At 41.1% G+C, this 18,352-nt stretch overlaps 1 protein-coding gene across 2 annotated transcripts in view; it reads right to left on the reverse strand.

Annotated features, from left to right (window-relative positions):
• The window catches only part of LOC124802862 (HSPB1-associated protein 1), a 95,377-nt gene that overhangs the window by 43,614 nt on the left and 33,411 nt on the right, over window positions 1–18,352 (reverse strand). For both annotated transcript variants that reach the window (XM_047263897.1, XM_047263899.1), the window contains exon 4: window positions 4,535–4,659. In XM_047263897.1, coding sequence (XP_047119853.1) covers window positions 4,535–4,659 — 125 coding nt within the window. The remainder of the gene's footprint in view (window positions 1–4,534; window positions 4,660–18,352) is intronic.

Genomic DNA, 18,352 nt, shown 5'->3' on the forward strand with positions numbered 1-18,352 from the left:
ATGGTAAACATGGTATGGTTAATTTTTTTTTTTTACTACTTCCACCAGAATAAAAATGTTTTACACAGTCCTCTTTCATAACTGAGTGTTCGTAACTACCACAGCTTTCGGCCTAACTGTGTAGATGTTACTGTGGCCTTATCTGATGCAGCAGTGTCACTGTTTGAAGACACTCTCATCTAGCACACATACCTATCCACATCCACACTCTGGAAACTTCTGTGAAGTATATGACAGAGTGTACATCTCTCAGTACCGTGTTTTAGAATTTCTTCCTGTTACATTTGTGGATGAGACTGCAGGAATAATGACTGCTCAAATAACTCTTTACACATTGTAATTAATCTAATCTTGTGTTCACAGACCCTATGGAAATGACATATGGATGGCTGCAACAGTTCTAGATTCCTTGCTTATATTGTGGTGTTTGGAACTGAGTAATTAGGGTTTTGAAGGATGGCTGGCATATATCTTCAAGTGCTGCCAATTCCAGTTTTTCAGTGAATCATGATGGTCTCCAATGAGTTGTCAAACAAACTTGTCACATTTCATGCTGCTGTATCATGTACACATTCAGTATTGCCCGTTAGTCCTATTTGGTATGGGTCCCACCTATAAGAAGAGTGTTCAAGGCTGGGTTGCATGGGAGTTTTGTAAGCACTCTTCTTTGTAGACTGACTGAATTTTCCCAGTAGCCTATCAATGAACGGCAGTTTACCACTTGCTTTACCTACAATTGAGCCTAAGAGATTATTTCATTTCATGTCTTCACAAATTATTACATCCAGTTATTTGCAATTAACTGATTACAAATGTGATTCTGTGTTATTGCGTACTAAGAGTGCTAGGGTTCTGTGCTTTCTGAAGTGTACATTTTGTGTATTTAAAGCATGATGCCAATTACTGCACCACTTTCAAATCTTATCAAGTGCTGACTGGATATTTGTGGAGGTTTTTTTGGGCAGTTCATTGTAAATTGCACCATATGTAAAAAGTCTGAGGTTCCTGTTCATACTACCTGGCAAAACATTATTAAACAACACAAACAGCAAGTGTCCCAACTAACTTCTCTCTGGCACTCCTGAAGTTATTTCTAGATATTTCAATGACTATCTATCCAAAACAACATCAGCAGTATAACATGAGTTATTCATGAACATGACTTATGTTTCACTGAGGACGCTTACACTGGCAAAAGATAGTCGTAACTCTCATAGTCATTTTATATAATGGGAAAAGTACACTGTGCATGCCCTGATCTGTGATTTATGCAGATGGTGCATATTCAGTGACGTAACACAATATGGGCAAGGCGCAGTGTTGTGAGCACAGTAGCAATTGCTGGACATGGACATTTATGCCTTGGTGATGCCTCTTGTAGGTGTCATGAACACCTCAGAGAAAACACACATACTGCAATGTAAACACTCAGACAATTGAAGAGTGTAAGTTGAGTTTGATGTGGTCAGACGTGCTGACTGACTTATTTGAATTTATGAGTTGCTGCTATTTGGATCTGTCTGCACAACTGACACACACTGTTGATACAGCAGAAGATTATCACTGAAGACATGTTCGCCATTCAGTAGCTGGAAGATGTTCTCTTACTGCATCACCCTGTCTGGAGATGAAGCCAAGAAGAATAAGTTTGCACACAGGTGTGGTACAGAGAAGGCAGACCACAAGAACAAACCAAAAATGCGACCACTGTGGTAGACGAATAGTCAAAGGTAATTTAGGTCACATCAAACTGTCAGATCCATCACACAGCGTTCCCTACTCATTGTGTTACAGTCTCTCTCTCACACACACACACACACACACACACACACACACACACACACACAAAGGGAAATACTGCATCTGGCGACCTTACTGAAGGACGAGAATACTGTGGCACTAGAAAGGAGAGTACTGGTAAATGTTTTTGGAATTATTTCAAAGAAATACTTGGTTTACTTGGTTGCCAGGGCAGCTCAGAAATCAATATTAGAACTCATATGAGTGTGCACGTGCTGTGTAGCACCCCAAAAAAAACCATCTAACAAAACTAATAAATTTTCATAACCAGAAGATAAGTAATGGTGGTTGTCTACACTAATTGAGACAACTGTTGTGTGTGTTTACAAAGCATTGTTCAAACTATGCACATCTCAACTATGGTGGTGCAAGTCTTTGTGGTGCGACAAGTCAGCTGCTCATTGCCAGAGTAGCGGCTGCCCGCCACAGCTTCTCAACATGATGCACCAGCTTTGTGTGTCCAGTTGATGGCACTGTCTCCAGTTCACTGTTCTACTCATTGGGTGAATTGAGATTCTTTTTTTATTGATTTAAGCCCACTAAGGAGCGCTTATGACTAGTTGTTCTTCGATGCTCTTTCCCGTTCCCAATAACTCTTCAGCCCTGCTGGTAATTTCTCCTTTCTTTACTGTGAAAGGGTCTTCCAGTGTTTAGGGACTCCAGGTGGTGGAGTCCAAGACTCTACCATAGCACAAAATTTGGAACAATCTTCTACCTCAAGGTCAGAGATCCCAGCTGAATCCAAGTCCTTTAGTACTTCATTAAGCCACATGCTTCCAGACTTGTAGCTTTTAACCAATGAGACGATCTTCTTGGTAAGCTTATTGTTGTTCATTCATTGTAAGTGCCCATAGAACTTGAGACTCCTACATCACATACTGGTGTTGGCCGATTCTAACTGTTGATGTAGTTCAGAATTAGACTTCAGTCGGTAGGTTCCAACTGGGAGCAATCGCGGGCCATTAATTTTTCTGAGAATACGTCTTTCGGCTTTCTCCAGGTCCTCCATCATGCCTTTTCTGTTCATAAAGAGGGTCTCTGCGGCATACATAAATTGTGGTCTGGCAGCAGTTCTGTAATGACAGACCTTAGTATTCTTCAAAATGCACTTCTTGTTGTACAGATTATGGGACAGATGGTATGCTGCACTGGGTCTGTTACACCTTTCTAAGATGTCTGCCCCCAGTAGCTGAGTGGTCAGCGCAACAGACTGTCAATCCCAAGGGCTTGGGTTCGATTTCTGGCTGGGTCGGAGATTTTCTCCACTTAGGGAAAGGGTGTTGTATTGTCCTAATCATCAGCATTTCATCCCCATCAACTTGCAAATGTCAAAGTGGCGTCAAATCGAAAGACTTGCACCCGGCAAACGGTCTACCTGACGGGAGGCTCTAGTCACATGACATTATTATTATTACCTTTCTATGATGGAGGTGCCATCTCTACCATTGGGGTGGACCCATTCACCAAGATAACAAAAGCGATTGACCCTCCCAGTCGTTCCATGTATAGTTGTCAAAAGGGTGTTACTGGAGTGGTGCTGTGACAGCTGTGACTCTGTTAATTTAGCACTTCTTTTTTTAATTCCGTTGTTGTGTGTATTGGAAATTTCGGGATTAATTACCAATGTTTGCAAGTGAAGAAATTCGATGAACTCATACTTTAACTAATTAACTGGGAATTTTATTCGTAGAATATATCAGTGTGGACTAGATACATGGTAGCTGAAGCACTGGAATGGTTTAGGTCACTTGTGGGACAGTCCTACCACACTGATCTTTGTGCCTGTCTTCCACTAAAAATATCTATACAACAGAGAAAATATTGATGGCGTATACTGTGCAACTTGCTTGTCAGCATTATATTACAATTACAGGGCCTGTTCCTACCTGTGAAATTCAAGAAAGCTGGTGTTGAGAAGCACCTAGATTGTGCTGGCTCTGAAGCAACTCCTGAAGTCTAGCACACCATGCTGTATGGAATGTTTGACAAACGGGCCACAGCTGTCCTATGGCAACAGTTTGGCTTTTCAGCAGCTGATTGGTCCAGCTGTCTCTTGGGCATAGTTTGGCAGAGGCCATTTATGTGCACAGATAGCTTGTTATAGGTCACACCTGCACAGTGGTTGCAGTTTGGTAGACCGCACGGCTGCTTTCACAGGTGCCTTTGACAGGACAGCAGTAGGCTTCAGTAGAAGAATCTATGGTACAGGTCTTTCATGAAGGTATATTGCAGAAATTTGAGCCATGAGACGAAGGGTTGCGAGCAGGTTGTGTGTGTGTGTGTGTGTGTGTGTGTGTGTGTGTGTGTGTGTGTGTGTGTGTGTGTGGTGTGGGGGGGAGGTGTGTGCATGCTCTTCAGCTTAAAGAAGGATTCTTCCAAAAAGCTAGCACAGTTCGCAGTTTCAGCTACCTGCCTGTTGCTAATTCAGTGCCTACACTGTTTGTAAGTTGCTATCTTTACTATATAGATATCTTTTCTATACTGATGGAAACTATTTCTGTGTCAAGAATATTTTCACTGATAAATAACACTGCATTCATAGTTTTATAGCCAATAATTTTTTTAAAATAAAAAATACAAACAATCTGGAAATATTTACTGAACTATTCATCAATCTCCCTCATTTCCGAAATCGGGAAGCAGTGCTCAAGAAACAGTTTCTATTTGTTATTTTGATTGAATGCATGGGTTGCACTAGCATTTATATCAAATTGGCATAAGAAAAATAGCTTACCTTGTGTGATTTTAGCAGATGGACAATAGAAGTTGTGCATACTGAAGATACTAGACTCTTCATAAGGGATACGTGTGGGCAACATTTCATCATTCATAGTTGGTGGAAATAAGTACCACTGTTTCCTAAAACATTTATCACAGTATTGCAGAAAATGGTAATTCCTTAGGATGTGAACAATTAATATTTTCCATATTCAAGACCAGTAACTTTAGTCTTAAATAGTTACAGTAGCTCGTATAGCTCAAAATAATATTTAAAAAATGGGAAAAAAGAAAAGAGTAAAATATTCTAACTTCAGAATTGCAAATCAACTTCTATAATGTAACTGGAAAGATAAAAAATCTACTCACCAAATGGCTGCAGGAGAACACACACACACACACACACACACACACAAAAGGTTTAATGTATGCAAGATTTTGAAACCAGTGCCTTCTTCTTCTGGCGGAAAGGTTGAACAGGGACAAAATAAAATGATTATGTGGCACTGTTGGCCACGAGGCCCCATTCAGGGAGTTCGGCTGCCGGGTGCAAGTCTTATTTCAGGTGACGCACACTGGGTGATTTGTGCGGCAGTGATGATGGAATGATGATGATGATGATGATGATGATGATGACAGCATAAGACCCTGTCACCAAGTGGAGAAAATCTCCAACCTGGCAAGGAATCAAACTGGGCCTGCTGCACGAAAGGCAATCACATAACCACTCAGCTAAGCAGGAGGATGACTGAAGGGGGATTAAAGAGGGGTTAAGGAAAAAGACTGGAGAGGTTTTGGAAAAATGGTAAAGTTTGGAAAAGTCACCCAAAACCCCAGGCCAGGGCGGACTTACTGGACTTACCCAGTCTCCAAGTGTCTGTCTGCCCATATCCCTTCTGGTAAATGTCATCTGACCCAGGGTTCTGGGCAACTTTTCCAAACTCTTCCCATCTCATAAGCCTCTTCAGTCCTTTTCTTTCACCCCTCTTTCTTCCCCTTCAAACCCAACCCTTCTGTCAGGAGGAGGAGCCACTGGGTCCAAAAATATACATAATACCTTTTTTTAAAATTGTGTTCTCCTGTCACTGCTTGGTGAATAGATTTTTGTATCAATCCAATTACATTATATTGTCAAAAATTGATTATTTTTGTTGTTCAATCTACTTCTATGCAAAGCAGAAGACTGTATACTAGACAAATCACACATTATGAAATAAGAGCAGCCCAGAGGTCCCTGGAGATATGAGACAAGAGAATGAGTCTGTTATCCATAGATATTATAAAAATGAATACACATATGTATTTATGTACCACATCTTCTCCTAAATCAACAAAACTTGCTACACACAACACTTACTGAGTGAAGAGAGAATTGCTATGGGGGCAAGAACCAACTACCTATAGCAGGAATGGGAGTGGAGGTAAAAAAGTAGTGAAGCATTGAATTTGGAGAGTTTGTTAATCCAGTATTTGAGAAAGAGAGCACTTAGTGGTTTGCAAGAAACTTTGCGCACAATTTCAAATCCTGATGAAACTTTTTCTTGCTGACAACACCCACATGATGATGAAAGGAAGAAAATTTTATCACTTACTACATTTTCAATGTTCACGCAGTAAAACTGTTGCATCAGCCATATTCATGAAAAATTTTATAGACAGTATTCATATATACTGCTGAATGTTCCTGCAGAATTATATCATTTTATGAACATTTATGAACATGAACCATGGACCTTGACATTGGTGGGGAGGCTTGCGTGCCTCAGCGATACAGATACCTGTACTGTAGGTGCAACCACAATGGAGGGGTATCTGTTGAGAGGCCAGACAAACATGTGGTTCCTGAAGAGGGGCAGCAGCCTTTTCAGTAGTTGCAGGGGCAACAGTATGGATGATTGACTGATCTGGCCTTGTAACACTAACCTAAACAGCATTGCTGTGCTGGTACTGCGAACGGCTGAAAGCAAGGGGAAACTACAGCCGTAATTTTTCTCGAGGGTATGCAGCTTTACTGTATGGTTAAATGATGATGGCATCCTCTTGGGTAAAATATTCCGGAGGTAAAATAGTCCCCCATTTGGATCTCCAGGCAGGGACTACTCAGGAGGACATTGTTATCAGGAGAAAGAAAACTAGCATTCTACGGGTCGAAGCGTGGAATGTCAGATCCCTTAATCAGGCAGGTAGGTTAGACAATTTAAAAAGGGAAATGGATAGGTTAAAGTTAGATATAGTGGGAATTAGTGAAGTTTGGTGGCAGGACGAACAAGACTTATGGTCAGGTGAATACAGGGTTATAAATGCAAAATCAAATGGGGTAATGCAGGAGTAGGTTTAATAATGAATAAAAAAGTAGAAATGCGGGTAAGCTACTACAAACAGCATAGTGAACACATTATTGTGGCCAATATAGATACAAAGCTCATGCCTACCACAGTAGTACAAGTTTATATGCCAACTAGCTCCGTAGATGAGGAAGAGATTGATGAAATGCATGATGAGATAAAAGAAAGTATTTAGGTAGTGAAGGGAGATGAAAATTTAATAGTCATGGGTGACTGGAATTCGATAGTAGGGAAAGGAAGAGAAGGAAACATAGTTGGTGAATATGGAATGGGGTTAAGGAATGAAAGAGGATGCCACCTGGTAGAATTTTGCACAGAGCATAATTTAATCATAGCTCACACTTGGTTCAAGAATCATAAAAGAAGGTTGTATACATGGAAGAAGCCTGGAGATACTGGAAGGTGTCAGATGGATTATATAATTGTAAGACAGAGATTTAGGAACCAGGTTTTAAATTGTAAGACATTTCCAGGGGCAGATGTGGACTGTGACCACAATCTATTGGTTATGAACTGCAGATTAAAAATGAAGAAACTGCAACAAGGTGTGAAGTTAAGGAGATGGGACTTGGATAAATTGAAAGAACCAGAGGTTGTAGAGAGTTTCAGATAGAGCATTAGGGAACGACTGACAAGAATGGGGGAAAGAAATACAGTAGAAGAAGAATGGGTAGCTTTGAGAGATGAAATAGTGAAAGCAGCAGACGATCAAGTAGGTAAAAAGACGAGGGCTAGTAGAAATCCTTGGGTAACAGAAGAAATATTGAATTTAATTGATGAAAGGAGAAAATATAGAAATGCAGTAAATGAAGCAGGAAAAAAGGAATACAAACGTCTCAAAAATGAGATCGACAGGAAGTGCAAAATGGCTAAGCAGGGATGGCTAGAGGACAAATTTAAGGATGTAGAGGCTTATCTCACTAGGGTTAAGATAGATATTGCCTACAGGAAAATTAAAGAGACCTGTGGAGAAAAGGGAACCACTTGTATGAATAATAAGAGCTCAGATGGAAAGCCAGTTCTAAGCAAAGAAGGCAAAGCAGAAAGGTGGAAGGAGTATGTAGAGGGTCTATACAAGGGCGATGTACTTGAGGAAAATGTTATGGAAATGGAAGAGGATGAAGATGAAATGGGAGATATAATACTGAGTGAAGTTTGACAGAGCACTGAAAGACCTAAGTTGAAACAAGGCCCCGGGAGTAGACAACATTTCATTAGAACTACTGATAGCCTTGGGAGAGCCAGCCCTGACAAAACTCTACCATCTGGAGAGCAGGATGTATGAGACAGGCGAAATACCCTCAGACTTCAAGAAGAATATAATAATTCCAATCCCAAGGAATGCAGGAGTTGACAGGTGTGAAAATTACCTAACTATCAGTTCAATAAGCCACGGCTGCAAAATACTAACACGAATGCTTTACAGACAAATGGCAAAATTGGTAGAAGCAGACCTCGGGGAAGATCAGTTTGGATTGCATAGAAATGTTGGAACACGTGAGGCAATACTGACCCTACCACTTATCTTAGAAGAAAGATTAAGGAAAGGCAAACCTACGTTTCTAGCATTTGTAGACTTAGAGAAAGCTTTTGACAATGTTGAATGGAATACTCTCTCTCAAATTCTGAAGGTGGCAGGGGTAAAATACAGGGAGCGAAAGGCTATTTACAATTTGTACAGAAACCAGATGGCAATTATAAGAGTCAAGGGGTATGAAAGGGAAGCAATGGTTGGGAAGGGAGTGAGAGAGGGTTGTAGCCTATCCCTGATGTTATTCAATCTGTATATTGAGCAAGAAGTAAAGGAAACAAAAGAAAAATTCAGAGTAGGAATTAAAATCCATGGAGAAGAAATAAAAACGTCGAGATTTGCTGATGACATTGTAATTCTGTCAGAGGCAGCAAAGGACCTGGAAGAGCAGCTGAACGGAATGGATAGTGTCTTGAAAGGAGGAAATAAGATGAACATCAACAACAGCAAAACGAGGATAATGGAATGTAGTTGATACTGAGGGAATTAGATTAGGAAATGAGACGCTTAAAGTAGTAAATGAGTTTTGCTATTTGGGGAGCAAAATAACTGATGATGGTCGAAGTAGAGAGGATATAAAATGTAGGCTGGCAATGGCAAGGAAAGCGTTTCTGAAGAAGAAAAATTTGTTAACTTCGAGTACTGATTTAAGTGTCAGGAAGTCGTTTCTGAAAGTATTTGTATAGAGTGTAGCCATGTATGGAAGTGAAACATGGACGATAAATAGTTTAGACAAGAAGAGAATAGAAGCTTTCGAAATGTGGTGCTACAGAAGAATGCTGAAGATTAGATGGGTAGATCACATAACTAATGAGGAGGTATTGAATAGAATTGGGGAGAAGAGGAGTTTGTGGCACAACCTGACTAGAAGAAGGGATCAGTTGCTAGGAAATGTTCTGAGGCATCAAGGGATCACCAATTTAGTATTGGAGGGCAGTGTGGAGGGTAAAAATCATAGAGGGACACCAAGAGATGAATACACTAAACAGATTCAGAAGGATGTAGGTTGCTGTAGGTACTGGGAGATGAAGTTTGCACAGGATAGAGTAGCATGGAGAGCTGCATCAAACCAGTCTCTGGACTGAAGACCACAACAACAACAACATGAACACTAATTCAGGAGATATGATGTCATAAATACTGAGATGTCTGAAAAACTGCAGCATTGTGCATGATTTTTAAACTTATTATGTCTTTACTACTAACTCTATTTGGAACACATTTTCCAGACAGAATAAAAATATACCACTGAATGTCCCTGCAAAATTGTATCACTGTACAACACACTCTTCAGGAGATATGACATCATTGAGATTGAGCTACATGAAATCAAAACTGCATGAGGAAATTCTCTACAGATACAGGTGAAATACGTGTGGAAATATATGTGAAATATGTTAAATATATGTGACATGTGCAAGGAGATGGACAGAGAGAGGAGGGCGGAGGAGATAGACAAAAAGAGGGGGAAGGAGGAGCTGGGCTAATAGAATTGGATTTTACAACCACTGAGTGCCAACTGGAGTGCAGACATGATCAAAAATGTCTTTTTTTTTCAGCACCTGACATACATGCTGCCCTCCATGATAATTATATTGTGGGAATAATATTGGCTTGCATTATTGAACTATATTGCAGGGGCTACGCATGCTAATGTGCATGGCGGGACAGGCTGAGATGGATAAAGGAGGTGATGGACAGAACAAGGGGGAGGAGGAAATGAGTTGAGAGAAGTGAGGATGGGGACATGCATGAGGCAGGTGGATGTGGAAGGTGTCATTGGCAGTGGGCAGGTGGAAAAACGGAGAGGGAGGTGGAAATGGAAAGATAAACTGCAAGGAGTGTGTGCTCAGAGGGGGGGGGGGGGGAGAAGATATGGTCAGGGAGAGGGGGTGGAGGAAATGGACAAAGAGAGGGCGGAGGGTGGGGGAGAATGAGATGAAGAGACAAAGAGAGTGAGGAGGAGGAGATAGAAAGATAGAGATGGGAGGATGAGGTGGACAACAGAGGGATGAAGAGGTGTACACAGAGAGGGGGAGGAGGAGGGGCTATGTTCAACATATACGTTGAAAGCATACACGGGCAAAGCTGTGGGTGAAACATATTCATTTGCTAAATGACAGCACGTATACGAAGATATGTCATAGGGCACGGGTGCATTGCTGAGGCATTGGAGCTTTGGTGGGATGGTTTTCAATCAGCTCTCTGCAAGTGGGCAGGTACAAGTCATCCTGCGGACTCAGTGTGATTTCAAAATTTTCTTTAAAAATTTTACTATCAATTATGATCTAAGTATAAAAGTAGAAGTCACCTAGGCAGAGGTTGTTTCCTCTAACTGCTGACACAGAATCTGCCCCATGCACATTAGATGTTAGCAATCAGCAGGGAACTAGGGGAAGGAATCATGTCCTGCCCACTGGCAGATGCCGAGGAGTGTCAGAACACATCAATAACTCTCTCTGGTGCTGGTAGCCACCTGGTTATGACATGCTTACTTCCTTACTTCTGCAGGGCCACAGGTTCCATTTCCATACTTGCTGGTCTCTTGGTCCCACTGAGACTGGCTTGTGAGGTGACTTGATTGTAGCTTGTAGGAGGAAAAATTCTGTTTCTCCTTTACCCTAAGGGGGCCCACAACTTGCCTATCTTAACCAGGCACAAACAACATGCCCATATGGGTGGCATGCAGATAGTGATCATTCCTGGAATAGATTTGGAAGGGACAATGGGCTTGGCAGAACTTCCTATGGCAAAGTAGTCTAAATGATCTGTTGTGCTTAATCCAATGAGGCATCTAGTAAAGGTGGCCTTACTTAGTTTGTGCCCCAATGGATTGTTGCAGACATTTCCAGTTATGACCTGCAACATACCTATTTTACTAGATGTAACAAGAGAATTGAGGAGAAAAATGGATGTCACTGCCTGAGAACTACGTATCTCATGCTGTTGCTGCAGTTGACAAGCAGCTTACGGTGTTACATGATTTCATTTCTACAATTTAACAAAGCTAAGGAAAACAATCAGTAAAAATATTTTGAAACAGTAGTAAACTGTGCACGAGCCTGCATCAGAGAGATCACTTAGTAGCACTGGATTTGCAGTTAAAGATTATGGTATCATAAATCAATACCACACCTCACCAGCATCACACAGTCATCAACTAAAATGCATGTTTCTGACAGACACTCAAAGCAGTCGCATGGGGACCCGGCAGATCCACTGATGCTTGCCTGTTGGGCCACGTCTTCAGTGGCTCTGACTACGAGTACCCTCTGCCACCGCAATATGGGATGGCTGGCAGCACCTGTATGTCCCAGTCTCAGTTGTGTTAACAGTGGGAGTCTCACATTGCACAGTGTTCTTTCCTTGTAATAGCTGGACTTTATTGGTGTTTATTCTTTTGCAGAGTTTCTTCATAATGTTTGGAGACAGCTACAAGTTAAGTAAGACTTCCATTTACCATAGTTAGGTGTCCCCTAACATTTCTGCTTGTGTCCAGTTTCCCTAGGACAAGAGCTGCTACACCACTCTGTAGCCCACCTCTCCTTACTGTTGTGTACGAAATAGTACATTACCAATATGAACTTGCAAGATGGTTCTAAGAGCCTTCCAAGGGAATTAATAAAATAATGATGACACTGCATTTTCAATCCGCATAAGAGAAATATCTTCATCTCACATTACCATATAAAGACAAACTGCAGTGTTCTGATAATCTCAGTGAAGTTTCATTCGTATCCCTGCTAACGATAAACTGGTTCTACACCACCCCCGTAAGTGCACTTTCTGAGTAGCCTGTAAAAATGAACTGACCATTATCATACATTTTCTCACTTCTTGCACTATTATTAATTTAAAATAGATCAATATTTAAGATATTTTTGTCTATGATAACATTTACATGATATACTTTGAGTTTTTTGTTATTATTTTATTTTATAATTCTATGTTAGTTGTTGCGTTTTATGTAACATAAGTATAGCATCTAATAGTTACATATAGTCTTTTACCTGCACTACCATGTTACTGTTATCAACCTTGTCGTTTTTTCTTGACTAAGATTCATGGATGACCTGAGGTCATTTGCATTCTTGATGTACACAGGGTGGTCCACAGATAGTGAACGGGCCAAATATCTCACGAAATAAGCATCAAATGAAAACTACAAAGAACGAAACTCGTCTAGCTTGAAGGGGGAAACCAGATGGCCCTATGGTTGGCCTCCTAGATAGCGCTGCCATAGGTCAAATGGATATCAACTGAGTTTTTTTAAAATAGGAACCCCCATTTTTTGTTAAATATTCATGTAGTACGTAAAGAAACATGAATGTTTTAGTTGGACCACTTTTTTCGCTCTGTGATAGATGGCGCTTTAATAGTCACAAAGGTATAAGCACGTGCTATCATGTAACATTCCGCCATTGCGGACAGTATTTGCTTCGTGATTCATTACCCGTGTTAAAATGGACCGTTTACCAATTGTGGAAAAGGTCAATATTGTGCTAATGTATGGCTATTGTGGTCAAAATGCCCAACGGGTGTGTGCTATGTATGCCGCTCAGAATCCTGGATGACATCATCCAAGTGTCCGGACCTTTTGCCGGATAGTTACGTTATTTAAGGAAACAGGAAATGTTCTGTCACATGTGAAATGTCAAATATGACCTGCAACAAATGATATTGCCCAAGTAGGTGTTTTAGCTGCTGTTGCAGCTAATCCGCACATAGTAGCAGACAAATTGCAAAAGAATCGGGAATCTCAAAAGCGTCGGTGTTGAGAACGCTACATCAACATCGATTGCTCCCGTACCATATTTCTATGCACCAGGAATTGCATGGCGATGACCTTGAATGTCATGTACAGTTCTGCTACTGGCCACAAGAGAAATTACTGGACAATGACAGATTTTTTGCACGCATTCTATTTAGCAATGAAGCATCATTCAGCAACAGCGGTAACGTAAACCGGCATAATATGCACTATTGGGCAACAGAAAATCCACGATGGCTGTGACATGTGGAACATCAGCAACTTGGTGGTTTAATGTATGGTGTGACATTATGGGAGGAAGGATAATTGGCCCCCATTTTATCGATAGCAATCTAAATGGTGCAATATATGCTGATTTGCTACGTAATGTTCTACTGATGTTACTACAAGATGTTTCACTGCATGACAGAATGGCGACGTACTTCCAAAATGATGGATGTCTGGCACATAGCTCACGTGCAGTTGAAGCGGTATTGAATAGCATATTTCATGACAGGTGGAGTGGTAGTCGAAGCACCATACCATGGCCTGCGCGTTCACCGGATCTGACATCCCCGGATTTCTTTCTGTGGGGTACATTGAAGGATATTTGCTGTCGTGATCCACCGACAATGCCTGACAACATGTGTCAGCGCATTGTCAATGCATGTGCGAACATTACAGAAGGCAAACTACTCGCTGTTGAGAGGAATGTCATTACACGTATTGCCAAATGCACTGAGGTTGACGGACATCATTTTGAGCATTTATTGCATTAATGTGGTATTTACAGGTAATCACACTGTAACAGCATGCGTTCTCAGAAATGATAAGTTTACAAATGTACATGTATCACATTGGAACAACCAAAATAAAATGTTCAAATGTATCTATGTTCTGTATTTTAATTTAAAAAACCTACCTGTTACCAACTGTTCATCTAAACTTGTGAGCCATATGTTTGTGACTACTCCAGCGCCATCTATCACAAAGCAAAAAAAGTGGTCCAACTAAAACCTTGATATTTCTTTACGTACTACACGAAAATGTAATAAAAAATGGGGGTTCCTATTTTGAAAAATGCAATTGATATCCATTTGACCTACGGCAGCACCATATAGCGGGCCAACCATAGCGCCATCTGGTTTCCCCCTTCAAGCTAGATGAGTTTTGTTCTTGGTAGTTTTTTCGTTTGACACTTATGTCGTGAGATATTTGGCCTGGTCACAATCAATGGACCATCCTGTATATGTATATTGCATTTGCTTGAAGTTTTTTGTGTTTTTGTAACTTGTACACAAGATTATAATGTTTTGTGCTTCTATTTAACTTGTAACCAGCAGCTTGGCTTTTTAGATGATAACATTATACCTACTCAACCTGAATGATATAACGGGCAGCTAATTGTCCGTGTACACACGCATAATGGGTGCATGTCAGCCATCTTATTTACAACTATTCATTATGTCGCCTTTCCGGCTTAGATTTTTTAAGATGTGACTTGTAAGTACTGCATCTCTTTCCAATCAGTACAAACTTTAATTTTATTAATGTGTTATATACCTAATATGTTTTAGAACAGTTAGTTTAATTCTGAATACGACGCTTGTAGTAGCGTCGAAACCTGGTCAATTTTGACTTAATATTTGTGACCGAGGGCTTATTTGTTCTAATATAATTCTGACACGGACACTGAACCCCTTAGCAGCTATGTTCAAAGTTTTTTTTTTTTTCGGTTGCTGCTGCTACAATTTCAGGTTATCAAAACTTAAGTGAATTTGAACGCGGTGTTATAGTCAGTGCACGGGCAATGGGACACAGCATCTCTGAGGTGGGGATTTTCCCATATGAACATTTCATGACAGTACCACAAACATCAGGAACCTGGTAAAACATCAGATCTCCAACACTTCTGTGGCCTGAAAATGATTCTGCAAGAATGGGACCAATGACGACTGAAGAGAATCGTTCAAAGTAACAGATGTGCAACAATTCTATAAATTGCTGCATATTTCAATGCTGGGCCATCAAGTGTCAGTGTGCGAACCATTCAATGAATCATCATCAATACAGGCTTTTGGAGCTAATGGCAAACTCATGTACCCTTGATGATTGCATGACACAAAGCTTCATGCCTCACCTGGGCCCATCAACACCGACATTGGACTGCTGACAAATGGAAACATGTTTCCTCGTGGGACGAGTCTCGTTTCAAATTGTATCGAGCACATGGATGTGTATGGGTATGGAGACAATCTCATGAATACATGGACCCTGCATGTCAGCAGGGGACTGTTCAAGTTGGTGGAGAATCTGTAATGGTGTGAGTATGTGCAATTGGAGCAGTATTGGATCCCTGATAAGTCTAGATATATCTCTGACAGGCTACTCTTACGTAAGTATCTTGTCTGATCACCTGCAGCTATTCCTGTCCATTGTACATTCCGACAGACTTGGGCAATTCCCGCAGCACAATGTGGCACCCCACACATCCAGAATTGCTGCAGAGTGGCTACGTGAACACTCTTCTGACTTTAAACACTTCTGCTCACCCTCGAAATCCCCAGACATGAATATTATTGAGCATATCTGGGACGCCTTGTAACGTGTTGTTCAGAAGAGATCCCCACCCTCTTGTACTGTTACGGATTTATGGACAGCCTGCAGGATTCATTGTGTCAGTTCAGTCCAGCCCTATTTCAGATATTAGTAGAGTCCATGTCACATCATGTTACAGCACTTCTGCATGCTTGCAGGGGCCCTACATGATATTGGGCAGGTGTACCAGTTTCTTTGGCTCTTTAGTGTATGTCCATAAATCCATAAGAGAACTTGAAGTTGGAGATCTCTTCTGAACAGCATGTTACAAGGCATCCCAGACATGCTCAATAATGTTCATGTTTGGGGAGTTTGATGGCGAGCAGAAGAGTTTAAAATCAGAAGTGTGTTCATGTAGCAATTCTGGATGTATGGGGTGCCGCATTGTCCCACTGGAATTGCCCAAGTCTGTCAGAGTGCACAAGGACATGAATGAATGGAGGTGATCAGACAGTATGCTTATGTACATGTCACCTGTCAGAGACAAATCTACACGTATTACGGGTCCCACACCATTACAGAGCCTCCAACAGCTTGAACATCCCTACTGACATGCAGGGTCCTTGGATTCATGAGGTTGTGTCTATATCCGTACACATCCATCTGCTTGATACAATTTGAGACAAGACTCGCCTGACAAGGCATTATTTTTCCAGTCATCAACAGTCCAATGTTGGTGCTGATGGGCCCAAGCGAGACGTGAAGTTTAGTGTTGTGCAGTCATCAAGGGAACACGAGTGGGCCTTTGACTCCAAAAGCCCTTATCAATGCTGACACTTGTTTATGGCCTAGGATTGAAATCTGCAATAATCTGCAGAAGGATTGCACTTCTGTCACTTTGGACAATTCTCTTCAGACATCATTGGTCCTGTTCTGACAGGATCTTTTTCCGGCCACAGCGATGTCAGAGATTTGATGTTTTACCAGATTCTTGATATTCACGGTACACTTGTGAAACGGTCATATAGGAAAATCCCACTTCGTAGCTACCTCAGAGATGCTGTGTCCCTTTGCTCATGCACCAACCATAACACCACATTTAAACTCACTTAAATCTTGATAACCTGCTATCATAGCAGCAGTAACTGCTCTAACAACTGCGCCAGACACTTTTTGTCTTATATAGGCATCCCTGACCACAGCACTGTAGTCTGCCTGTTTACATATCCCTGTATTTGAGTACTCATGCCTATATCAGTTTCTTTGGCACTTCAGTGTAGGTACTCCACAAGCCACCACAAGTTCCATGGTGGAGGGTACCCTGTATGACTTCTATTCGATTCCTTTCCAGTTCCACTTGCAAATAAAGTGAGAGAAAAAAAAATTGTCTATGCACCTCTACATGAGACCTAATTTTTCAAATCTTACCTTTGTGGTCCTTACGCGAAATGTATGTTGCCAACAGTAGAATCATTCAGCAGTCAGCTTCAAATGCCGGCTCTCTAAATTATCTTCCCTCCAGGGATTCCCTTTTGAGTTCCCAAAGCATCTCCATAACACTTACATGTTGTTCAAACCTAGTGGTAACAAATCTAGCAGGCTTCCTCTGAATTGCTTCAAAGTCTTCCTTCATTCCAACCTGGTGTGGCTCCCAAACACTCAAGCAGTACTCAAGAATAGGTTGCACCAGAGTCCTATATGTGGTCTCCTTTACAGATGAACCACTCTTTCCTAAAATTCTCCCAATAAACGAAGTTGGCCATTCACCTTCTGTAGCACAGTTCTCACACGCTAGTTCTATTTCATACTACTTTGCAGAGTTTTGCCCCTATATTTATAAGGCGTGACTGAGTAAAGCAGGACATTAGTAATTCAGAAACTGAACATTACAGGTTTGTTCTTCTTACTCATCTGCATTAACTTACATATTTCTATATATAAAAACAAAGATGAGGTGACTTACCGAACAAAAGCGCTGGCAGGTCGATAGACACACAAGCAAACACAAACATACACACAAAATTCTAGCTTTCGCAACCAACGGTTGCCTCATCAGGAAAGAGGGAAGGAGAGGGAAAGATGAAAGGATGTGGGTTTTAAGGGAGAGGGTAAGGAGTCATTCCAATCCCGGGAGCGGAAAGACTTACCTTAATGGGAAAAAAGGACAGGTATACACTCGCACACACACACATATCCATCCACACATACAGACACAAGCAGACATATATGAAATATATCTGCTTGTGTCTGTATGTGTGGATGGATATGTGTGTGTGTGCAAGTGTATACCTGTCCTTTTTTCCCACTAAGGTAAGTCTTTCCACTCCCGGGATTGGAATGATTCCTTACCCTCTCCCTTAAAACCCACATCCTTTCATCTTTCCCTCTCCTTCCCTCTTTCCTGATGAGGCAACCGTTGGTTGCGAAAGCTAGAATTTTGTGTGTATGTTTGTGTTTGCTTGTGTGTCTATCGACCTGCCAGCGCTTTTGTTCAGTAAGTCACCTCATCTTTGTTTTTATATACAATTTTTCCCATGTGGAATGTTTCCCTCTATTATATTAACTTACATATTTCCACGTTTAGCGCTAGCTGTCATTCATCACACTAACTAGAAATTTTGTTTAGTCGTCTTGTATCTTCCTACAGTCACTCAACTTTAACACCTTACT

The sequence above is a fragment of the Schistocerca piceifrons genome, chromosome 6 (assembly GCF_021461385.2).
Source record: "Schistocerca piceifrons isolate TAMUIC-IGC-003096 chromosome 6, iqSchPice1.1, whole genome shotgun sequence".
NCBI classification, from domain to species: Eukaryota; Metazoa; Arthropoda; class Insecta; order Orthoptera; family Acrididae; genus Schistocerca; species Schistocerca piceifrons.